This window comes from Trachemys scripta, chromosome 7, assembly GCF_013100865.1.
Source record: "Trachemys scripta elegans isolate TJP31775 chromosome 7, CAS_Tse_1.0, whole genome shotgun sequence".
Classification (NCBI taxonomy): Eukaryota; Metazoa; Chordata; order Testudines; family Emydidae; genus Trachemys; species Trachemys scripta.
Window position 1 is genome coordinate 56,813,350 of NC_048304.1, and position 25,097 is coordinate 56,838,446.

A 25,097-nucleotide genomic window follows, 5' to 3' on the forward strand; every position below is an offset into this window, starting at 1 on the left:
CTATTGCAAGAGCCGTGACAGGCTTGGCCAAGCTGCCAGCACAGAAACATTCATGCTTGTTCCAAGGCATCGCCAAGTGCATTTTCCATACAACTGCAGGTGGATTGTAAGACTAGAGCATGGCTTGGCTTCCAATCGCACAGCTCAGGTGGCTGCAGGCACTTGGTCTTTGGCGTTACCTCCATACCACGCCCTCAGGGTGGGGAACAGGCAGGTCCAGTCACATCTGAGGCTTGGTTTCCTTTATGAAGCGTATTGTTGCCTTTAAAGAGCGCTGGCTTTAAGGCCACTGGGCTGGCCCTCGAGCCGTACTGAGCTAGCTGCTCTCTCACATGAATCTCCTCTCCCCTGCAGACTGGAGCTCCTGCCTCCATCTCTCTGCTCTGCATCTTCCATCTTCCATGTGGAGTGTGCGCGACTGGCCTCACAGACCACAAAGCCTCACAAATAGGGGAGGATGGGAGTGTTGCCTGAAAACCCAGCGGAGGAGCGTGCAACATGGCAGGGAGGGAAGAATTGGCTGAGGAGCAAGGCAGGAAGTACAGAGACGTGTGGGGAGGCAGCAGGGGCTTGTACAGCAGCGGGCGAGAGCCCCAATCGCGCTGGCTTTGAGTAAGACCCCACTAAAGCTACAGCCGCCTCTGCCTCGGAGGAGGTGCTCCTCACACAGACCAAACACCACTGCTCAGGGGAAAGAAGACAGTTTATTAAAAAATAAGTTAGCACAAACACAGCCTACAGTACAGAGCACCAAGGGAAGCAGTCAGAACATCTGCCCAAAAAATTTAAAACAAAGACCGATTTTTAAACTACCTTTAGGGTGCCCTCCCCTGCCCAAAGTCGGCTGCCCTGCTGCACCTGAAGGAGTCCCGAGTTCCCAGGGCCTCGCTAATGGAGCAAGGGAGAAACGATGACTGCCCCAGACAAAGCGCCACTCCTGCCCCCTATGCCTCACCGCAGACCCTAGCAAGCCAGAAGGGTAACACCAGCATCGAAACCATCGTGCATAAAAAAAAAGGGAGCAACCCCACATTCCTCCCCAGAAACCTACCCACTCATGTCCCGCCTCAACGCTCCCACAGTCCTGGCCAAATGCATCCACCCACGCCTAGATCCATGTCCCTACCCAGGCGTGCTGTACACAGAGGCACACACTGGCCTTTGCGCCACTTTTCCCCTCTTCCCAGCCACACGAACAGCAACCAGACCGATGGACAAGCTTGAGTCTCTGTGAGCACCTGGGCGGTGTGTGCGCTCGCACTGGAGTCTCTTTCGTGCCCCAAGCACACCGCGCACTACTGCGCCTTCTTCCCCTCCATCAGATGGCCATTCAGACAGTTGCCGTTCAGATGCATGGGACTGGCACTCTTTCCCCAGTACCACACAATGGCTTTGTACAGGGCATAGGCAACACACGCCAGACAGAGAAGGAAGAGAGCAAGGATGTCCAGGCAGAAGTACTCGTAGAAGGAGAGGTCGTAGACGGCTGGGCGAAGGTACGGTGCCCCGTCGTGGCGGAGGATGTACTCCAGCCAGTACACCGTGCGGTTCAGAGCGTGCATAGGCGTGTCTCGGTGCAGGGCTGAGATCTGCTTGGCTGCTTTATTGTAGCTGCAAGAGGGGAAGCAAAAAAGTCACCCGCTGTTATTTCACAGTCACTTCTCTGGGTAGAACAGCCCCTTCTGACTCATGACGGGCCCGAAGCCTACAAGGAACCAAGCAGCCTCAACTCTCACCTCTCATGAGCAGGCTCTAGATCTGTTCCCCAGGTCCTTACAATCACCGTCACTGATAGTTTTACTCCTGTTAGCCCTGCAGAGCCGATGCAGCTATGGCCATGCCAGCCAGAGTCTGTTCTGCCTCATGCATTATGAGCGGAGCGGTCAGCTAAATTCTAGTGACAGAATCTTTGTAGCAGGCATCACCATCAGAGGCTTGAAGGACCCGGCTGGATTCTCACATCCTAGAGGGAGCAGGCAGGTGGCAGAGGCCCTTTTCTGACTCTGGGCTTGATTCTGCCTAGTGCCAAGCACCCTGACGTCAACAGCAGTTGAGAGTACTTAGTAATTTAAGGGAGCGGGCAATATGACAACACTTCAATCACAGGATCCTGCCAAGTCCTCTCAGGAGCATTCTAGCCAGTATCACCCAGAAGTCACTTGCTAGCCCAAGGGTCTTAAAAAGCAGGTGAAGAATAGTATCTAATAGATACAAGCCCTAGCACTGTCTGTACTTACTAGTCTCCACATAAAGGTAGTTTAGGCACGACCAAACAGATGGCAAAGAGAGGCCTTAGGTGGACCCGATAACATGCTGCTATTGAGAGGGGAGGAGTTTTGAACAGCAGCATCTCAGGGAGCATTCCAAGAGAAACCTAAATAAAATCAGATCAGTTTCCCCTTCACCATAAAGACGGGCAGACCTGTGGTTTTGGCTGCTGCTGACATCAGTCTTAAAAATCAGAAGGCACTGGAGTGTCCAGGCAAGTGAGCGATGCACCTGGTGGAATCACTGCTTGAGCCAATGTTATGGGCTTCCAAAAGGAGGATGCAACCAACTGTTCATCTGCTCCCCTTTAACCCAACAGCTCCATCACTCAGAGAACCTCACCTGGGGTTGGAGAGAACGGTGACTATGGCCTGGTAAAGGTCCTCTTCGCTTACTCGGCTCCAGTCCATGAGAATCCCCATCCCTTTTGCCTGAACTCTTGTCATGATGTCGAACTGGTCCCCATAGAAAGGGAACCCCACAACTGGCACTCCGTGATAAATTGCTTCGAATATGCCATTCATCCCACAGTGGCTGATGAAGGCTTTCACGTTGGAGTGACCTACAGAGAAGCAAGAGACGGTGATCCCCCTGCAGATGCCCCAATTTGCTCAGGCCTTCTCCATACAAACACTTGCTGTACCCGTACAGGTTTGGGAGAAACAGGGCATGTCTTGGGGATAGGAGGAGGGTGCAGAACCCTGAAGGATCCCACGATCTCCTGCCATGACACTAGGCTGATCAGACAGCAAGTATGAAAAATTGGGACAGAACGTGGGGGGTAATAGGTGCCTATATATGACAAAGCCCCAAATATTGGGACTGTCCCTATAAAAATCAGGCATCTGGTCACTCTACATGACACTGAGCTGGTCAGACCCTGAAGAAGCAGAAGGGGTGGAGGTTGGTTTCACTAGATAAGGAAGCGATTGTTTTCTGATCAGATGCACTCTGGATGACACACACACTACAGTGGCATTTTCTTTGCTCTGGTTGTGAGTAAAACCCTGAATTACAGCATTTCTCTCCCTGTCTTACCCAGCAGGTCGTTCTGGGGCAGCCACTCCATCATCAGCGTATTCTCACCCAGGTTATTTGGCTTCTGACCAAAGTATCTGCCAGAAAAAACAGAGAAGGGAAACCAAGAGAAAACAAACTGAGCTGGAATCACCCTGGGAAACCCAATTCCCCACCAAACTACATCCAGAGATAAAGGTGCCCCCTCACCTCCACACGACCCTCTGAGGAAGGCGTGCAAACGCCCCAGCCATCTTCTCCACCAAGTTGCTCGGGAGCGCTCGGATCCCAATGCCAAAGGAGACGACGACAACACCAGCATCCGCAGCTTCCACCCAGCGGCGCAGGCCCTGCAGGTGAACACGCACAGCTGTGCCTCACAGCCTGTCCTCCAGAGGGCTTGGACACCCCACCACCACCATGGGAAAGCCCTCCCTGCAGAGGGGGAAGCTTCACCCATCAGTACCTGTAGAACTTCCGCTTTCATGGACACAATCTGGCTATAAAGAACGCCTTCCCCACTGCACCCCGCACAAGGTGGTCTCACTGAGCTGGCATATGGTTCTAGAAAACAGCTGTGTTTTCGGATCATAGCTTTGCCAGGCAAGAGCAAAGTTACCCGGGCGCTGGTCAGCCTCTCAGCTGGTGTTGGGAACTATCAAGAGAGCCAGTTTCATGATGCTGCTTTGAAAAGCTCTGAGCAGCAGGAGCGGGGACTGGAGTCACTAATCAGTGAAGAAGACCCCAAAAATACAGGCCCAAGCCTGGATAGGAGTGGAGACTTGTCCTCTTCTAGAAACCAGGCAGGTCTGGAAGGGATGTGAGGAGAACTGGGCACCTTCTCCATCCCAGCATCAGAAAGGACTTACTAGCCGGATGCAGATATGAAAGGAGCCCCTGAAGCAGGGCCTAGGGACAGCACCTGACAGAAATCCCAGCAACGCCCCTCTCCCAGCAGTGGCTGCGGATCTCAGGGTCTCATTAGGATTTTGCTGATGAGAAGCGCCCATCCTTGTCTTTAGTACCTATCGCTGGCTAATTGATTTAGTCCTTCAGGCCCAGATCCTCAAAAGGTATTTTGGCCTTAGCTACACTGGCGATGTACAACGCTGCAACTTGCTGCGCTCAGGGGTGTGAAAAAACACATTGGCACCCCCACTATAAAAATTGTCCCAGCACTCCTAGGTGTAGGTAGGTTTTCCAGGCTGCCAAAAGGCTCTAAGTATACACACGCACGCACACACCCCGGACTCTCTTTAGCAAAGGGAATTTAGCCAGCTGGCTCATTATGGAGCTGCAGTAGCCAACATAGGGAACCAGTTTTCCCTTAGACTGATTTGGACTGATCTCAATTCTTATCTCCACCTCCTTGACCCCTCAGGTTTCCCATGGCCCTTCTCCTAACATAAGAGGATTTCAAGGGAAGGTTTTCAAAACTACTTCAAGGAAGGGGATGTCCCATTCCCATCAAGCACCTTTGAAAAATCTCTCTCTAACCTCCAACTTCCTTAAAAACAAAATGTTTGACAAGGGCTTAGTTAATATGTGTGGGGAATTTTTTCCCCCCTCTCTTCCAGTTTTCAACCCCCCCCCCAAAAGAATGGGGTATGAGGGAAGACTCAAGGGGGGAAAAGCAACTTCATCTAGAAACTGCAAATCTTGTATTTGCCTTCAAAAAGGCCTACTGTCAGAGTATGATGTGTCAGCAGCTGAAAGGGTCTATTCCAGAGTTATTCTCATACAGTATCTGACCCTTTAAGACCTCTGGCAAGTGCTGGTTGGGTTTTTAACCCTTTCTTGACTGCGTGGGTCATTCTGTCAGCAAGAAGGTCGGAAATTAAATTAAATGATTGGAGATTCTCTTGAATGTGAAGGAAATGTTTTCTTTCGGAGGTGCAACTGTTTGTAAAACCTACATTTTTAAAGGAACAGGAAATTCTGGTGCCCCTCCTCTACTTGTGCTACATTGATGACATCTTCATCATATGGACCCACGGAAAGGAGGTCCTTGAAGAATTCTACCTTGAAGCTTTCAACAATTTCTACCCAACCATCAACCTCAGCCTGGACCAGTCCACACAAGAGATCCACTTCCTGGACACTACAGTGCAAATAAGTGATAGTCACATAAACACCACCCTATACTGGAAACCTACTGACAACTATACTTACCTACATGCCTTCAGCTTCCATCCAGGACACATCACACAATCCATTGTCTATAGCCAAGCCCTAAGATACAACCAAATTTGCTCCAATCCCTCAGACAGAGACAAACACCTACAGGATCTTTATCAAGCATTCTTAAAACTACAATACCCACCTGGGGAAGTGAGGAAACAGATTAACAGAGCAAGACGGGTACCCAGAAATCACCTACTACAGGACAGGCCCAACAAGGAAAACAACAGAACACCACTGGCCATCACATACAGCCCCCAGCTAACCTCTCCAGCGCATTATCCATGATCTATAGCCTATCTTGGAAAACGATCCCACACTCTCACAGACCTTGGGATGCAGGCCAGTTCTCGCTTACAGACAACCCCCCAACCTGAAGCAAACTACACACCACACCACAGAGACCCCAACCCAGGAATCAATCCCTGTAGCAAACCTCGTTTCCAACTCTGTCCCCATATCTACTCTGGCGACACCATCAGAGGACCAACCACATCAGCCACACCATCAAGGGCTTATTCACCTGCACATCTACTAATGTTATATATACCATCATGTGCCAACAATGCCCCCCTGCCATGTACATTGGCCAAACCAGACAGTAACTATGTAAAAGAATAAATGGACACAAATCGGACATCAGGAATGGTAACATACAAAAGCCAGTAGGTGAACACTTCAATCTCCCTGGTCATTCTGTTACAGATTTTAAAGTCACTATTCTTGAACAAAAAAACTTCAGAAACAGACTTCAAAGAGAAACAGCAGAACTAAAATTCATTTGCAAATTTAACACCATTAATCTGGGCTTGAATAGGGACGGGGAGTGACTGGCTCATTACAGAAGCAGTTTTGCCTCTCCTGGAATTGACACCTCCTCATCTATCAGGGGGTAGCCGTGTTAGTCTGTATCTACAAAAACAAGGAGTCTGGTGGCACCTTAAAGACTCATCTATTATTGGGAGTGGACCACATCCACCCTGATTGAATTGGCCCTGCCAGCACTGGTTCTCCACTTGCGAGGTAACTCCCTTCTCTTCATGTGTCATTATATAATGCCTGCATCTGTAACTTTCACTCTATGCATCTGAAGAAGTGATGTTTTTTACCCACGAAAGCTTATGCCCAAATAAATCTGTTAGTCTTTAAGGTGCCACCGGACTCCTTGTTGTTTGAGGAAATAATGGGTATTTAAGAAGTAGCTATAAATCCTGTAAATAGATAAATTACCCACATTATAATAAAAACCCAACATCAGAAGTTCCGGAATTTCATCGTTAAAGCTCTCTCTGGAAATGCAGCCAACCTTGTATCAATGCCCACCCACTCACCAAGAATGTCCTTTAACACAAATACTAATCCACATTTCCAGCACAGACCACAAACTCTCAGCTACCTTAAAAACAATAAGGATATAAAGATCCAGAGCTACTGGGATATCACGGTTTGGGCCCCAGTTCAAAATGGAAATATCTTAATCTACATGCAGGTCTACAAATGCCTTCCTCTCCCAAGCCCTAGCATCCTACAACCCAAATGCAAACAGCTGAACCACCAACCATCTCACCTCTTAACCCTTTGAGTACAGCATCTCACAGCCAGTGTTCCACTACAGGCCAAGTCTTGCAAGATGCTGGGCATATGGCTGATCCAGAATAGAATGCTTAAGCACACCAGTAATCCCATGGAAGGCAACTGGACAACTCACATTTAAAGGTAAGCACGTGCTTAAATGCTTTGCTGGATTTGGCTCAGCACCTGGCAGGATTGGCCCCAGGCCTCATCCACCCTCTCATATATATGTGGGCTGTTCTGAACTGTATCTGTAGCCTCCCCACATTACTCAGGCACCATGAGGAAGGGTGGTTACCCACAGGGGCAGAGTCAAGGATAGTTGTGGAACTTTTATTCCAAAGTTCTCAACTTAAAAAGAGTGCACCTAACATTCTACCACTCATGATTTCATTGATATTTATCAACAATCTTAACCAAGCCTGTCATCTGAGGCTGGCATTTTGTCTCAGTTTCAATCCATTGGCTGGGCGTAGGGACCCTCCTGGCAAGCCAGGCCACCTTAGCCTGTTCTCTCTGAAGATTTCCAGCATTCCTCCAAGTAGCAGAGCTCCACCAGTGGTAGCAGCTATTGGAACTCTAGTGTAGTCAGGGCTCCTGACACTCAATTCCAATTGCAGGGAAGTGTCACATCTGTACAACCCCAGGGAAGAGAACAGGATTAGCACAGGGGAAACTGAGGAGCAAAGTCTGGCTTCCAGAATCTAGTACTGGTTATGCTACATAGGAACAGTCATACTGGGTCAGACCCATGGCCCATCTAGCCCAACATCCTGCCTTCCAGTGGTGGCTGGTGACAGATGCTTCAGAGGGAATGAACAGAACAGGGCAATTTCAAGTGATCCATCATCTGTCACTGAGTCCCTGCTATTTGCGGGGCTGGCAGCTGGGGGAGGGGAGAAACTTTCTTTTAACTTGTAAACGGAGCAGATTCAATATGGGATCAGAGTGAGAATAAGCAGGAAGCCCGGGCAAAGTTTTTATTGTAAAAAGGTCACTTATGGAGGCCGGGAGGATTGAGGGAACAGGATTAAAAGGAAAACTTGGGGAGGCTTCAAAGACTGGTGAAGCAATAGGACAACAGAGAGGAGACTGCTCAGTTCAAAGCCCAGAAGAAGTCAATATTGGGCTTTTCCCAGGTCGGTATAGGGATTATCATTGCCAGTGCAGAACTCCCCAGCATTGTCAGATGGAGGCAGCGTTACAGGCTCCCGACATGGGATGGGGGACCCAAAACTGCATCCCACCTCCCCCTCAACCCCAACACACTTGTGAACTGCAGAGAGTTGCTGTACAGGTTTCACAGCCTGTGGCACAATTTGTGAAGCTCAGGGGTGCTGATCAGATCCCTCAAGGGAAAAGACACCCTGGATTGATCTCTGATTACAGCCCTTAGACGCCCTGGCCAGGACCAGAAAAGTTAACCTCAGAACTCTAAAGCCAGCAGCCCCTGTAAGCAGCCCCTCCTCCTGTACTTACCACAGGAAGGGGCTTTTCAGGCTCAGCGAGGATTCCCCCAGTGAAAATGACATGGGGGAGCGTGGGCCTGGGAAAGTCTAGCACCACATCGTTGCACAGGAAGAAGAGGCTGGTCCCATAGACAAGCTCCAGCATGGACTTCTGCGGCTCCACCCCGTGTTTCTGCATGAGGCGGTCGAACTTGGGCAGGATGACCAGCTTGGTGGCGATGCGAGTGATCACGTAGACCAGGAGATTCCAAGTCCGGCCCACCAGCCCCATCCTGTCCGTCATCAGAGAGTTGAACTCGGGGACATAGGCGACGGGGGAAGTGGCGCCGATCTCAGCTGGGTACCAGAAGCCGGTGGAGATCACGGCGTATTTGACACCAAGGAGGTGGGCCAGAATGAAGCCACACATCTCATTGGGGTCTACCAAGAACAAGTCAAAGCCCTCACCCTGGAGCTGCTGCAGGAGGGCTGCATCCCCCAGCACTAGATCACAGTTTTCCAAGTACTTTTCCAGGAAGGAGAAGATCTCCAGGGAAGTCTTCTTCCCCTGGAAGACACGCTTTATCTTCTCCTGCACCCAGGCGTCCGCGCTCTCCGTGCTGAAGATCCCCCTGTACGTTTGCACTCGGAGGCCTGGCAGGAAGGGCTCGGATTCCCGACCCTCGTGGAGGAGAAGTGTGGCGTTGTGACCCCGGTCATTCAGTGCCTCCGCCACCCGCATGAAGACCCGAAGGTGGCTGTCAAAGACGATGGTGGGCATCACCAGCACTTTGGCACCATGGCAACAGTCCAGACTGAAAGCGGCCACCATGAGGAGGACCGCAACGGGGTGCGGCGGGAGCCTCATCTCCATCGCTGCAGAGAGAGAAATGGGCAGTTACTGACCGACTCGTGCTGTAGGTCCTGGACACTGTCTCTGTGGGCTGTGGAGAAGGGAAGGTGCCCTGTGTGGTCACCATCTACTGATGGAGACTTTCCACAGGCAGGGTCACATGTTTAATATGACTCAGGCTTCTCCATGCATCGTTTTCTGCTCTTCCTCCTCATCTGTTTCTGTGTTCTGTAGTTTCCCCACAAGGAGGTCCTAAGTGGATTTCCCCTGCCTCTTCCCCCCCACCACTACTTTTTAAAGCCTGGGGCTGCTCTGGAAAAGCAGCACTTTCCCTCACAGCAGACCAGCTCCCTGGATGTGTCTGATAAGTCTTTACTGCCGTTTACACATGGGCAGAGCCAATGCAGCTTGGTAAGGAAGCTGGATTCTACCCTGGCTTATGTACCTACAGCAGGCCTGTTTACGAAGCTCCAATCCGCGATGTCCACGCAAGCCTGCTGAAAGGACAGCAGGCTCACAGAGGCTGCGCCGACGGCACAGTTTGGCCTGCAACTCCTTTATTACTGGTGATGATGCACATGAGGGAAAGCGCTCGGCTCGCCCCTCAGATCCCAGCCTACACGTTGCAGGGCCGGCGGCTACTACTCAGCCGAACAAGACTGAGACAGAACAAGTGTTCAGCCTGTTTCCCAGAGAGGAGCTCTAAGCAATGAGACCCCGACTGTGGCGAGCAGAGAGGGTGCAAGATTGTGGCCCAACCAGACCTGCTCACGAGGCAACTGGGCCTCAGCACAGTTTGAACATCTGAGGAGCCACACAGCAGCTTCTCCTGTGGCCATAGGAACACCAAAAGAGGGTGTACAGGTTGTACAGCTGGCTGGAGAAAGGGGAAAGCCAGCTATGGAAGGAGCAGCAGAAGGGGCCCACAGGACTTGCAGATGTCATGCTAGGAGTCTACTACAGGCCACCTAACCAGGTGGAAGAGGTGGATGAGGCTTTTTTCAAGCAACTAACAAAATCATCCAAAGCCCAAGATTTGGTGGTGATGGGGGACTTCAACTATCCGGATATATGTTGGGAAAATAACACAGCGGGGCACAGACTATCCAACAAATTCTTGGACTGCATTGGAGACAACTTTTTATTTCAGAAGGTTGAAAAAGCTACTAGGAGGGAAGCTGTTCTAGACTTGATTTTAACAAATAGGGAGGAACTCGTTGAGAATTTGAAAGTAGAAGGCAGCCTGGGTGAAAGTGATCATGAAATCATAGAGTTTGCAATTCTAAGGAAGGGTAGAAGGGAGAACAGCAAAATAGAGACAATGGATTTCAGGAAGGCAGATTTTGGTAAGCTCAGAGAGCTGATAGGTAAGGTCCCATGGGAATCAAGACTGAGGGGAAAAACAACTGAGGAGAGTTGGCAGTTTTTCAAAGGGACACTATTAAGGGCCCAAAAGCAAGCTATTCTGCTGGTTAGGAAAGATAGAAAATGTGGCAAAAGACCACCTTGGCTTAACCACAAGATCTTGCATGATCTAAAAAATAAAAAGGAGTCATATAAAAAATGGAAACTTGGACAGATTACAAAGGATGAATATAGGCAAACAACACAGGAATGAAGGGGCAAGATTAGAAAGGCAAAGGCATAAAATGAGCTCAAACTAGCTACGGGAATAAAAGGAAACAAGAAGACTTTTTATCAAAACATTAGAAGCAAGAGGAAGACCAAAGACAGGGTAGACCCACTGCTTAGTGAAGAGGGAGAAACAGTAACAGGAAACTTGGAAATGGCAGAGATGCTTAATGACTTCTTTGTTTCGGTCTTCACCGAGAAGTCTGAAGGAATGCCCAACATAGTGAATGCTAATGGGAAGGGGGTAGGTTTAGCGGATAAAATAAAAAAAGAACAAGTTAAAAATCACTTAGAAAAGTTAGATGCCTGCAAGTCACCCGGGCCTGATGAAATGCATCCTAGAATACTCAAGGAGCTAATAGAGGAGGTATCTGAGCCTCTAGCTATTATCTTTGGAAAGTCATGGGAGACGGGAGAGATTCCAGAAGACTGGAAAAGGGCAAATATAGTCCCCATCTATAAAAAGGGAAATAAAAACAACCCAGGAAACTACAGACCAGTTAGTTTAACTTCTGTGCCAGGGAAGATAATGGAGCAAGTAATTAAGGAAATCATCTGCAAACACTTGGAAGGTGGTAAGGTGATAGGGAACAGCCAGCATGGATTTGTAAAGAACAAATCATGTCAAACCAATCTGATAGCTTTCTTTGATAGGATAACGAGCCTTGTGGATAAGGGTGAAGCTGTGGATGTGGTATACCTAGACTTTAGTAAGGCATTTGATACAGTCTCGCATGATATTCTTATCAATAAACTAGGCAAATACAATTTAGATGGGGCTACTATAAGGTGGGTGCATAACTGGCTGGATAACCGTACTCAGAGAGTTGTTATTAATGGTTCCCAATCCCGCTGGAAAGGCGTAATGAGTGGGGTACCGCAGGGGTCTGTTTTGGGACCGGCTCTGTTCAATATCTTCATCAACGACTTAGATATTGGCATAGAAAGTATGCTTATTAAGTTTGCGGATGATACCAAACTGGGAGGGATTGCAACTGCTTTGGAGGACAGGGTCATAATTCAAAATGATCTGGACAAATTGGAGAAATGATCTGAGTTAAACAGGATGAAGTTTAACAAAGACAAATGCAAAGTGCTCCACTTAGGAAGGAACAATCAGTTTCACACATACAGAATGGGAAGAGACTGTCTAGGAAGGAGTACGGCAGAAAGGGATCTAGGGGTTATAGTGGACCACAAGCTAAATATGAGTCAACAGTGTGATGCTGTTGCAAAAAAAGCAAACATGATTCTGGGATGCATTAACAGGTGTGTTGTGAGCAAGACACGAGAAGTCATTCTTCCGCTCTACTCTGCTCTGGTTAGGCCTCAGCTGGAGTATTGTGTCCAGTTCTGGGCACCACATTTTTAAAAAGATGTGGAGAAATTGGAAAGGGTCCAGAGAAGAGCAACAAGAATGATTAAAGGTCTTGAGAACACGACCTATGAAGGAAGGCTGAAAGAATTGGGTTTGTTTAGTTTGGAAAAAGAGAAGACTGAGAGGGGACATGATAGCAGTTTTCAGGTATCTAAAAGGGTGTCATAAGGAGGAGGGAGAAAACTTGTTCACCTTAGCCTCTAAGGATAGAACCAGAAGCAATGGGTTTAAACTGCAGCAAGGGAGGTCTAGGTTGGACATTAGGAAAAAGTTCCTAACTGTCAGGGTGGTTTAAACAGTGGAATAAATTGCCTAGGGAGGTTGTGGAATCTCCATCTCTGGAGATATTTAAGAGTAGGTTAGATAAATGTCTATCAGGGATGGTCTAGACAGCATTTGGTCCTGCCATGTGGGCAGGGGACTGGACTCGATGACCTCTCGAGGTCCCTTCCAGTCCTAGAATCTATGAATCTAGGGGTGGGAGGGAAGTGGGGTGGGGAGGACTCACAAAGCCGTGGCTGCAATACAGCATTTCTAAGACACTCCCTCCCCCAGGGAATGCCTTCATATTGTTACATAATTCCCAATTGGAAGCAACGTTCAGCACAGCACCACTGCACAAATCCAGGGGCATCACCGGAAACCAATGTGCCTCAAGACATGAGGCCTTGGCCAGAGCTCACGTTCTGGGAAAGGGGACCCTATCTGGAAACGTTCATAAGCAAGTGACTATCCTGAGGCAGATCCAGCACAGAGGCTTGGGAGGAACGGGCCCTCAGAGATGTTACAAACAGAATAGAAATGACGGAATTTTTGACTGTTTAGATTCCTGCCCTCATTCACATCCACCAAACCCCATGGAAGTCAGTGGAACTGCAGGGTCATGACAGAGCAGAAGTTGGCCTAAGATCTTATCCAGGCCTCACACACTAACTTGATCAACCCCCTCTCTCCTTCCCTCCCACCCCAAAAAGAGGCAAACAAACAAGCCCCTGCTAAATGCAACCTGCATCCAATTCTAGTGCCACCTAATAAGGATTTGGGCTGAAAGGTGAATGCAGCCCAGAAAGGTGAAGGGGATGTGGGGATGGGAAATTCTCTCGCCAATGTTCCGTGGCCAACTTCCGTCAGCAACACATGACTACAGCCCATTCAGAGAGCCTTGGCAGCTGCTTGCCAGGACCCTTCCCTGGCATCATGCCACACAGATGCAAGTGGGGGGGAATTATCATGACCCCACTCTGGAAAGCAGGAGGGGAGGGGAGCGGAGGTGGGGGAGACAGCTGTGGTGACTGCACTGGGGAAAATTAAATGTTTACTTGGAGGAGGGGGAAGGAAGAGGATTAGGTTGGGAGTGGGGCTCACACCAGGTCTAGACAACCGGGAAGGTGCAGACACCAAAGGGGAGCTTGGACAAGCACACAGTAAAGGCAGAGGATGGGGGTTGCACCACGGAGCTGTGCAAGAGTCTGAAAGGAGACGTCCCCACACCACGTCCTACTCCCCCGCTTACCTGCGTTTTACTGAATGAAAGGGGCTCTTCTCTCCTGGTAGAGCTGCAGAAAAAAGAACAATCGACAGTCAGCAAAATGACAGGGCAGCATCCCCTCACCCAGGAAATGAAGCCAGCCCGATCCTCAACTCACTGGGCTACAGCATCCCATCCAGAGCCCCGATTCCCCAGGGAATACCAGGGGAAGGAGGATCAGTCGGCCAAGGAGTCATGTCAATTTTGCCAAGTCAGAGCAAGACTCCTTCCAGCTTGCCACGCGGAAGAGAACATACAAGCACTGGGGATACTTTCTGGGAAAACTTTCTGGGAAGACTAGGGTTGGGGAGGGAGGTTTGGTTAGAGGGGAGGGTGTGTGAATGTGAGCTTGCGGAGCCTGCGCTGGACAAGTGTCTTGGAGAACATGCAGGGAGGGCTGGGAGAGGGGATGGGTTTTCTGAGGGCATGTATGGGGATAACAGGTCAGAAAGGAGTATAACTTGAGGAGGGGACTTGACTGATGTGAGTTGCCATGTAAATCAAGGAAATTAAAGATATGTTTTTTTAGACACACTGATACTCCTTTGTCTGCCTTGTCTCCTGAGATAGCGCTGTAAGGTAGGGACAAACAGCCTTGTACAGCCGCAAGTACAAGGGAGCCCTTATCTCTGGGGTGACCCAAATAAATAAGCTTTTGGTGTGAGTGTCAGAGCAGGGGGCTGTTGCTGACCCAGGGGCCTGGCAGGTGGTGCTGGCATCCCCTCTTTGGGGGATCAATCCCTAGCAATGGGAGGGATCAGCCTCCAGACCCAGGACTCTCCCATCTCTCCACAGGCCCTTCAGCAAGGCATGATGGGATCTACTGGAATCCTCCCCTTCTCCCTGAGACGGCCCCATGTGTTCCCACCAGCCGGATACTCCTCCGCCCTCCTCACAACTGACTCAACTCTGCCCTGCCAAAACTCCGCACTCCCCAGGTGCTCACGATGGGCCCTGGCTTGGGAACTGTCTGCAGCCCACAGTGCGAGCGGAACTAGGTTTAGAGCATGAAGCAAGAGGCATGTCTTAGGCCAGGCTTCCTGCTAACTGCACCTATGGAACCCCTTCTATCTGTACCATGCACGTCACCGCAGCATCCGAGCGCCTGACAACCAGTCCCCCCGTCTGGGGTCATGGCTGCAGGTACCCACCCCCCCATCCTCGCTCTGCAGGCTGGGTGGTCTCATAGACTCATAGACTTTAAGGTCAGAAGGGACCATTATGATCATCTGGTCTGACCCCCTGCATGCTGCAGGCCACAAAACCGTCCCTACCCCTTCCCTTGACTCTGCTGTTGAAGTCCCCAAATCTTGTGTTTTAGTGACTTCAATTGGCAGAGAACCCTCCTGCTAGGGATCCCTGCCCCATGCTGCGGAGGAAGGCGAAAAACCTCCAGGGCCTCAGCCAATCTACCCTGGAGGAAAATTCCTTCCCGACCCCAAATATGGCGATCAGTTAGACCCCGAGCATGTAGGCAAGAGTCTCCAGCCTGACCCCTGTTAGCCATTATACTATTTACCTGCCATTGCTTGGTATTCCTTGGCTAATATGTTTTACCATTAAACCATTCCCTCCATAAACTTATCTAACTTAATCTTAAAACCAACAGGTCCCTCGCCCCCACCGTTTCCCTCGGAAGGCCGTTCCAATATTTCACCCCTCTGACGGTCAGAAACCTTCGTCTAATTTCAAGCCTGAACTTCCCCATGGCCAGTTTATATCCATTCGTTCTCGTGTCCACATTAGTACTAAGCTGGAATAATTCCTCTCCCTCCCTTGTATTTATCCCTCTGATATATTTAAAGATAGCAATCATATCCCCCCTCAGCCTTCGTTTTGTCAGACTAAACAACCCGAGCTCCTCTAGTCTCCTTTCATACGACAGGTTTTCCATTCCTCTGATCATCCTAGTGGCCCTTCTCTGCACCCGTTCCAGTTTGAGTTCATCTTTTTTAAACATGGGAGACCAGAACTGCACACAGTACTCCAAATGAGGTCTCACCAGCGCCTTATACAACGGAAGCAGCACCTCCTTATCCCTACTAGATATACCTCGCCTAATGCATCCCAAGACCGCATTGGCTTTTTTCACCGCCACGTCACATTGTCGACTCATAGTCATCCTGCGGTCTACAAGGACCCCTAGGTCCTTCTCCTTTTCCGTTACTTCTAACCAATGCGTCCCCAGCTTGTAACTAAAATTGTTGTTAGTCATCCCTAAATGGTCATATTTGACAAGTTCAGTGCTGGGAACCTGCGATGGGGGTGTCAGAGGGGAGGAGTCTGTGGGGGGGTGGGAAAGAGAGCCCAGCCCCTTTTTGGACTGACGAGCTGGATGCTCTACAGCAAAGGGCCAGGGGGAGGTTATGGGAAAGGGTCACATGCCACTTTCTCCCCAGTTCAGGTCTCTTCTCCCTGTCCAGTCGTGTTTGCCCCACACACCCCATTATTTTCCCTCCACTCCTCTCTCCCAGCCTAGCCCTCTCCAGGCCCGGATCCCACATGCACCCAGCTCAGACAATCCCCTCCCCTCTACAAGACTAAGACACTCCACCAACTCAGTCCCATCCCACCCCCTCCCAGCACCTCACTGGCCCTGGAGATGCAGGAGTAGAGGGACTGTAGCTAGCTCTGCTAATCCAGATTAACCCCACTCCGGCCTGAATTCCGAGCCTGCTGCCTGCAGGGACTTCTGGTGGAGCAGCTGCCCACCCCCTAGGGGCAGCCAAGTGTATCGCAGCCATTGGAGCTGCAAGGAGTTCTCTAGTGGCAGCAGATGGTACTGCACCCTGCACACTAGAACCTTTACAGAAGAGAGCTGTGTGGCTCGAAAGATTGTCTCTATCACCAACGGAAGCTGCTCTAATAAAAAAATAGTACCTCACCCACCTTGTCTTTCAGTCTATAGTGAGGCTAGCACTTGGGGGCACTATTGGGGGGCCCAACGCATCAGTCCAGGTCTGTGCTGTACATAGGCCAGTAATAACAGATTCCAACAGGGAATGCAAGGAAAAAGGAGGAGGCCACTGTGACTTCATGAGAGACTGCTTTCAATAAGATAATTAAAACAAATCTATATAGGAAACAGAAAAAAAAACCCACCCAAAACACCTCGCTAAGGCTTGCGGGAAAAAGAGCAGCAAAAAGAATGAGTTAGAGAGCCAAAATGGGTAATACGAAGGGCTCACGATTCATAGAAACTGGGAGGAATTCGTTGGCCTATGTTATGCAGGAGGTCAGTCTAGACAACCATCTTGGTCCCTTCTGGCTGTAAGATCTTTGAATCTATAATACTGTCAATGCCTTTCCTGCCTCCCTATATGAGGTTACAGGTGGAAGAGGAAAAGTCCCTTCTCATTGTATAGGATAATAACCAAAACCCCATACCCTAAAATGATAAGCTGTAAAATCGGAGCCCCACAGATTGTGTGATTGGGGGGGAATTTGTCAGAGCCCATGCACAACAGGTCACAATGTAAAACTGCCTTTGTTTCTTCATGGAATTTTACCACCTCAGGTCTAAGCCTTGTTGCGTACCTGGGATGCCAGCAACATTCCAACACCAAATCAACTGGTTGATCCAGGGACATGTAGGAAAATCTCTCTCATCATTGTTATTGTACAGTCCTGATTGGAAGCGTCACTTGGAGCATACAGCATCGGTCTTGTATGAAGCACTGAAAGTGTGTTTGACCATCAAGTTTATACTAGATAGCTCAGAGTATCGGGATCCATAGGAGAGAATGTCAAAAATAAAGGCAGCAGGAGAGGTTGCCCAGAGGTCAGATTTTTATTGGGAGAAGAAACTATTACGAGGAGGTTTTGTTTATCTCTCTATTTTTCTATATTCGCTACATCTCTGACCATTAGGCTTTGTCTACACCGGAAAATTGTAGCAATTTATCTTAATTCATTTAGAAACTGTCAGTCAGTGTTTCCATGAAAGGGGGCTGCACCATCTTATTTAATCCTAATATTGGTTTATCTTGAATTAAAAAATTTAAAGGAACAAGGTAATCTAGAGATGGGGATATTATTACATTTGAGACACTTCCTCCCCCCCCGCCCCAGTGCCAAAAAGTCCATCAAATCATAGGACTGGAAGGGATCCCAATTGGTCATCTAGTCCAGTCCCCTGCACTGAGGCAGGACTAAGTATTATCTAGACCATCTGTGACAGGTGTTTGTTTAACCTGTTCTTAAAAACCTCCAATAATGGAGATTCAACCCTTCCCTAGGTAATTTATTCTAGTGCTGAACTATCCCGACAGGAAGTTTTTCCTAATGTCCAACCTAAATCTCCCTTGCTGCAATTTAAGTCCATTACTTCTTGTCCGATCCTCAGTAGATAAGGAGAACAATTTTTCTCCCTCCTCTTTATAACAACGTTTTCTGTACTTGCCCCCTCTCAGTCTTCTCTTCTCCAGACTGAACAAACCCAATTTTTTCAATCTTCCCTCACTAATCATGTTTTCTAGACCTTTAATCATTTTTATTGCTCTCCTCTGAACTTTCTCCAATTTTCCCGAAATGTGGTGCCCACAACTGAACATAGTTTTCCAGTTGAAGCCATATCACTGCTGAGTAGAGCGGAAGAATTACTTCTCGTGTCTTTCTTTCTCACAACACTCCCGCTGAAACATTCCAGAATGATGATCAAACTGAGAACCTGTTTTGGTCAGCCAAGATTTTACTAAGCCTTTTGAAGTGCAGCTCTGAACCAGCAGAATGGAGGAAAGGAATAGCCTATCCAAGAATAAGCAGAAAAGTGAACTACAAAGCAAAATAAGGCCCCTTTAGATTTTTGATACAGAACAAGTTTTTTCTGGCTGGTTTCAAATCAGGTTTTGGCTTCTCTGTTTCAGTGCACAGATTCCAAGAAAGACTGGAGAATTTGGTCATGCCAGTTCTCACCAAGTGAGGGGGAGCGCATGGGCAGATAGATTGCTTCATTGGCATTGAAGCCTGTTGGCCGAGTTCACGTTTCTGACACTTGGTTGGGAGGAGAGCTCTTAGAAGATTTCCTACACCCATTCCCTCTAAAAGTACCATTGGGGAAAGAGCCTCTCTCAACTCTAATTCTCCAGAGGGCTCTATAGCAAAAAGAAGGAATTCCAGAGACTTTATATACCAGATCTGTCTGAGGTTTGATAAATACACCCAGAAGAATATTTCACACACCAGATGTAGGCTTGAGCCCTTTCCTGCTCCTTCAAAGAAGTGTCGTCCCCCACCCCCCCCCCCCCCTCCCGCAATGCATTTACCTATAAAGGCTTCAGAAGAGCAGAATTCCTAAATGCAGAAGGTGGGAGTTCATTCCTTTCTTTCTCCAGGGTGCCTGGAATGTGACCCTTTAAATATTCCACCCACCCATGCACTTTAATGTCTAGTTCCTCAGCACCAAGAATCCCTTCTGTGCTCTGTGTGGACGAAAGGCATTGAAGCATTTCTCTCTGCTGCAGCCTGCTGTCTTCCCAACTCTTCCCCAGAGCAGGAAAGAAAATATCTTCCCTTTTGGTTTCCCTATTTAAATGGTGGGCCAAGTGATACAGCACAGCTGTAGCTCATCTGAAGCCAGAAGGAAAGAGAGGACTTGTCTCAAGGATGCCAGAGGCTCTTACCTGGGTGGGAAATTAGTGTTCGCTTCTTCTCCCTAGTTTGATCCAGAAAGAGTGACTGCAGCTGCTTTCAGCAGCTTGCTAATAACAGGCTTTGGCTACTGGACTGGTTGTGGTGTAGCAGCTCCCTTAAGAAAGTCACAAGTGCGGCTACCATGAGTTTGCAGAAACTGAAGCAATAGGGGTAATTCTGCTGTATAAACAGGCAAAAGGCTAATATTTCACTTCAGACAGGCACTTCTGGAACTAAGAGGAAACTGTAGTAAAAAGCCTCCAGGACAAAATACCATACAGAGCACATTCTCAGGCAGGAAAGTGTAACCCACGTTAACTTTTTGAACAAATGTTTTTATATTTCGGTGGACTTCATTGCCACTGGTTCCAGGCCATCGTTTTACAAGGCTGGCTTAGTCACCCGGTCAGTGACACTACTTTACGAGATTCTTGTGCGAGACTCGAACCCATGCTCCTGTAGCATTCTGCACAAACCATTCCTGCAAAAGGTCTATAGCAAAGCAAGGCTAGATTTACCCTAGCAGCAGGGGGAGATTTTAAACACAAAACTGTCATGGATATAATCGTTTTCTTATGCAGAACAGAAAAAAAAATGAAGTACTAGAGAGAATCTATAGAATAATATTCCAGAAGGTCACTGTGTGTGTCATTCTAAAGCCTAAAATGTCTGTAGAAGCAATGTGAAGGGATGGAAGCAACTACAAGCATGGTCGAGAGTTCTTTTTATTCAGAATATGACCAGTTTCAAACATCACTGGGTTTCACAGTCTACCACCATCCAATTTTTAGGTTCTCATCCGCATTTACTTGACAAATTACATGCATGTGGTGTACAGCTACAGTAAGGCATGCATGTACCTAGACCATTGTGATATCAGAGGTAATCAACCATTCACCACCCTTCCTCTCGACAGCTAATTTGCATGCAACGGTTTCATTGGTTGTATGAGGGATAGTGCCACACTTGTGAACCCAACTGCAATCTGCACAAGTCTCACAGCACACACCCCTAGATACAAATCAACAGCCACCTGTCCCCCACCACAACCAGTATACACAACTCCAAAAACATAAGGCCCTTCACTGCAGCACACACCCTTATTTGCCACCCACACAAATCTCCCAGCACAACACAACAACACACAAATCAACAAACCCACCACACATCACTCCGAAGCCTAGAATGCCTGTAGAGTCAGTGTGAGGCGATGGAAACTGCTACAAGCATGGTTGAAAGCACTTTTTATTTAGAGTATCATCAAGTTTAATCATCACAGGGATTTGCAGTCTGATACTGTCCAGTTTTAAGTGCTCAGATATTTTGGCTTTTTCTTTTTTTAACAAACACGTGATTTTACAAATTACACCTGGCTTGGGGATACTAGTAGGTCAAATAAACAAAAAAGAGATTAAATGACCAATCAGATGAGATATTGGACTCAGAGACAAAAAGGTCTAGAAAGACAGGAAGGGACAAAAGCCTTGAAAACACACCTCTTGATAGAGAGCAAGTTCACACATCCAAGCAACAGGCTCAGCTGAAATGTATGCTAGGATAGTAAAGGGGTTCAAGAATTTAAGTTACTGGATTACTAACAATATTTTTTTTTTAGAATCCATAAAGAACTAAGGAGATACCAGAGTGTCCAGCTTCAACAAAGGAAAGAAGCAATCCTATCAATTACTGCCCTGTAATTACAGCTTTTCTCTGTAGTAACACAGTGTATTTTAAAAAAAGTAATTAAACATCCTACAAGGTTATGAAACCATGAGTAGGAAGCACTGAGAATTTATAAAGAATAATACTTGCCAGACAAGCTTGATTGCTCTTGACAGAACATTACAACATTAGGGCAACAGTAGATATAGCTGAATTTTAGTAAAGCAGTTAATACTGTGTCTCAGAAAGGCTTATTCAAATTAGCTCACCAGTCTTGAAAACTGGCTGAACTACCATAAACAAAGGTTAAAGAAAAATGGTCTGAATAGGGAGCCACTATCCAGGGGATACCCTATGGATGATAAGACCTAATCTTATTTAGTAGAGCTGTCAATTATAGAAGAAGAATGTTGGTGAATATTGGTTCAAATTCATAGAATCATAGAATATCAGGATTGGAAGGGACCTCAGGAGGTCATCTAATCCAATCCCCTGCTCAAAGCAGGACCAATTCCCAACTAAATCATCTCAGCCAGGGCTGTGTCAAGCCAGGCCTTAAAAACCTCTAAGGAAGGAGATTCCACCACCTCCCTAGGTAACCCATTCTAGTGCTTCACCACCCTCCTAGTGAAAAAGTTTTTCCTAATATCCAACCTAAACCTCCCCCACTGCAACTTGAGACCATTACTCCTTGTTCTGTCATCTGCTACCACTGAGAACAGTCTGGATCCATCCTTTTTGGAACCCCCTTTCAAGTAGTTGAAAGCTAGGGTGACCAGATGAGAGGAAGAAAATATCGGGACACATGGGGAGGGAGGGCGTCATCAGCGGAGCAAAAAAAAAAAAAGCAATGCAGCGAAATATCGGGACAAACACCTAAATATCGGGACAGTTACCCTATTGAAAGCAGCTATCGAATCCCCCCCCCCTATTTCTTCTCTTCTGCAGACTAAATAATCCCAGTTCCCTCAGACTCTCCTCATAAATCATGTGCTCCAGCCCCCTAATCCTTTTTGTTGCCCTCTGTTGGACCCTTTCCAATTTTTCCACATCCTTCTTCTAGAGTGGGGCCCAAAACTGGACACTGTACTCCAGATGAGGCCTCACCAGTGCTGAATAAAGGGGAATGCTCACATCCCTCAATCTGCTGGCAATGCTGCTACTTATACAGCCCAAAATGCCGTTAGCCTTCTTGGCAACAAGGGCACACTGTTGACTCATATATCCAGCTTCTCGTCCACTGTAACCCCTAGGTCCTTTTCTGCAGAACTAGCCATTCGGTCCCTAGTCTGTAGCAGTGCATGGGATTCTTCCGTCCTAAGTGCGGGACTCTGCACTTGTCCTTGCTGAACCTCATCAGATTTATTTTGGCTCAATCTTCTCATTTGTCTAGGACCCTCTGTATGCTATCCCTACCCTCCAGCGTATCTACCACTCCTCCCAGTTTAGTGTCAGCTGCAAACTTGCTGAGAGTGCAGTCCACGCCATCCTCCAGATCATTAATGAAGATATTGAACAAAACTGGCCCCAGGAGTGACCCTTGGGGCACTTCACTTGAAACCGGCTGCCAACTAGACATGGAGCCATTGATCACTATGGTCTATGGGTCGGGTCCTGCAAAGACTCATGCACTTGTTTAGTTCCACTAAAGTTAATGAGACTACTCCCAGGCATAATCTTTGCAGACTCAGGGTCTAGATGAGTTTCAGTCTGAATGTTAACAGTATTTTTCTGGTTACTTTTTACTACTATTAATTTACAGGATGTTAAATTTAGTGCACGAGTATTAGTCACAAGAGAGTCTCATTGGGACATTCATAAGTGATGCAAACACCACAACAAAGGTTGTGAATTTTAGAATTAAATTCACAACTAAAGTTTACACACAGCTAGTTAGGCAAGGAGTCCATATAGAGAAGAGAAACAACCCTGCCTACCTTATCCATCTAGGCTCTTAAACCACACCCGTTATGTAACCAGCCAAGGGTGAGAACATTTCTAATCATATATTTGATTATAAACCTGGCACTTCACACCAAGAAGAATTAATGGAAGAAGTTGGTGAATAATCTTGATTAGCCAATTTGAGAATTTCACAACACCTCTGCGGAAAAACTTGCAAACTGAAAACAGGGCCAAGTTTTCCAAGTTATTCAGCAGGAATTTGCCCAGATTTATTTTAACATCTTGATTAAGACAGAGGAGGCAGTCAACAGCAGGAGAGGAGACATTTGCAGAGGAAACGAAAGGCCATGGGGACAGGGAGCTGCTTCCGCCCCTCTGCAGCAGCAGGGTAAGATTCCAGGCTAAGGCTTGTAAAACAGAACCAGCTACTGTACTCGTTGGTTCACTGCAGTAGCAAAAGAGCACAGCTTGCCAGTTAAGGGTAGCACGTATGTGGAGGTCCTATTTCCTGGGCAATGCTGCCAAAGGCACGCCTGCCAACACAGGGAACACCACTGGCTGAATTACTTTACATGGGCTCTGAGGAGCGCGAGCCGTTTGCAAATTCAGCTAGAGCAGACAGCCACATCCCAAACTGTAGCTAATCCAGCTCACACCTCGCCCACGTGCTCCGAGCTGGCTGCTACCCTGCAGCCCGCTCCAGGAGCTGGGCTTCCCTTCCAACATCTGGAGCGCTCTGAGATCCCGTCTAGAGCCGGGGCGATCCCAGCCCTGGGGCCGCGATTAGCCAGGCGGTAGGATCACGACCCCCGCTTTGATGGGCTGGGGGGCGCTCCCTTGCTACGGCCGGGGTGACGGGGAGGGGGTCCGGGCTGGAGCCCACTAGGATGTTCGGGTCCCCGGGAGGCTAGCGCAGAGCCGGGCGATCGGGGCCCGCAGGGGGACCTAGAGACGGAGAAGCTGCCCCCCAACACCGGCCCGGGCCCAGAGAGAGAACAACCCCCCGGCCATACACCAGCCCGCAGCGCCTGTCACCCACCTGTGCGTCTCCAAAGGCGGCCGCGGCACTAGACAAGTCCCGGCCGCCTCCCTCCACCCAGCCGGGACAGGTGCAGCAGCGGGGAGTCGCGCAGCGATGCAGCGGCTAGTACTGGCATTGGCCTCCCCCTCGGGCCCCTTTCAGCCCGGCCGGCCGGCACAGGCGGAGCCCGCCTCTCAGCCCACACGCCCGGCTCCCATTGGCAAGCGGAGCGGCCCGGCCTCTCCGCGCTCCGGAATCCCCGCACACCGCGGGCCCCCAGCTGGGAGCCTCCCGCCCACGGGCCTCGCTAGGGGGCGGCCAGGGCCCACGGGGATGCAGCGTTGGCGGGATCAGGCGAGACAGGACTGGGAGGTAGCGCCTCCCTTCCCCTGCCCCAGCGCCTCGGGCACTAGCTCGGCAGGAAGGGGGAGCCAGGCGCAGCCCTAGGGCCAGGGGGTGTGTTACGGTCGCCCAGCGCCTGCACCCAGGGCCGGCTCCAGTCACCAGCTTAACAAGCAGGTGCTTGGGGGCGGCCAAGGGAGAGGGGCAGCACCTGTGGCAATTCGGGCGGCAGGTCCCTCACTCCCTCTAGGAGCGAAGGACCTGCCGCAGCCGATTGCGGCTTTTTTTTCCCTTGCCAATTGCCGCCGCCGATCAAAGCTTTTTTTTTTTTTTTTTTTTTTTGCGCTTGGGGCGGCAGAAATGCTGGAGCCAGCCCTGCCTGCACCCTTTGGAAGAGAAGAAGGGCAGGTCTGGCTCGGCCCTTTGCCCGACGGGAGGAGGAAACGGCGGCGCTGGAGTTTAGGCGTTAATCGTATGCTGGGTGGGCAGCTGCACAGAGCAGCACCCTGGTGGAGATGAAGTCTGGCGCTAGCTCCGGCCATGGGCAGGGATACGGGGTAGGGCACCAGTAGGGGCCATGCGCTGGTAGAGTTGATCCCTGCTCTGCTTAGGCCAGTCCTGCAGCCACCCACCCGCATAGCTCCATAATTAGGGACAGC

The 25,097-nt window shown here is 49.0% G+C and overlaps 1 protein-coding gene across 1 annotated transcript; it reads right to left on the reverse strand.

Moving 5' to 3' along the window:
• Positions 1-695: 695 nt before the first annotated feature.
• On the reverse strand, positions 696-24,570 carry LOC117881007 (2-hydroxyacylsphingosine 1-beta-galactosyltransferase-like). Its single transcript, XM_034777758.1, has 7 exons — positions 24,115-24,570; positions 13,863-13,905; positions 8,518-9,362; positions 3,496-3,635; positions 3,307-3,383; positions 2,611-2,830; positions 696-1,611 (listed from the first exon to the last, which is right to left on the reverse strand). Exons 3-7 carry the CDS (start codon positions 9,358-9,360, stop codon positions 1,296-1,298), a joined length of 1,596 nt encoding a protein of 531 aa, XP_034633649.1. The 5' UTR covers positions 9,361-9,362; positions 13,863-13,905; positions 24,115-24,570; the 3' UTR covers positions 696-1,295.
• Between the last annotated feature and the right edge of the window lie 527 nt (positions 24,571-25,097).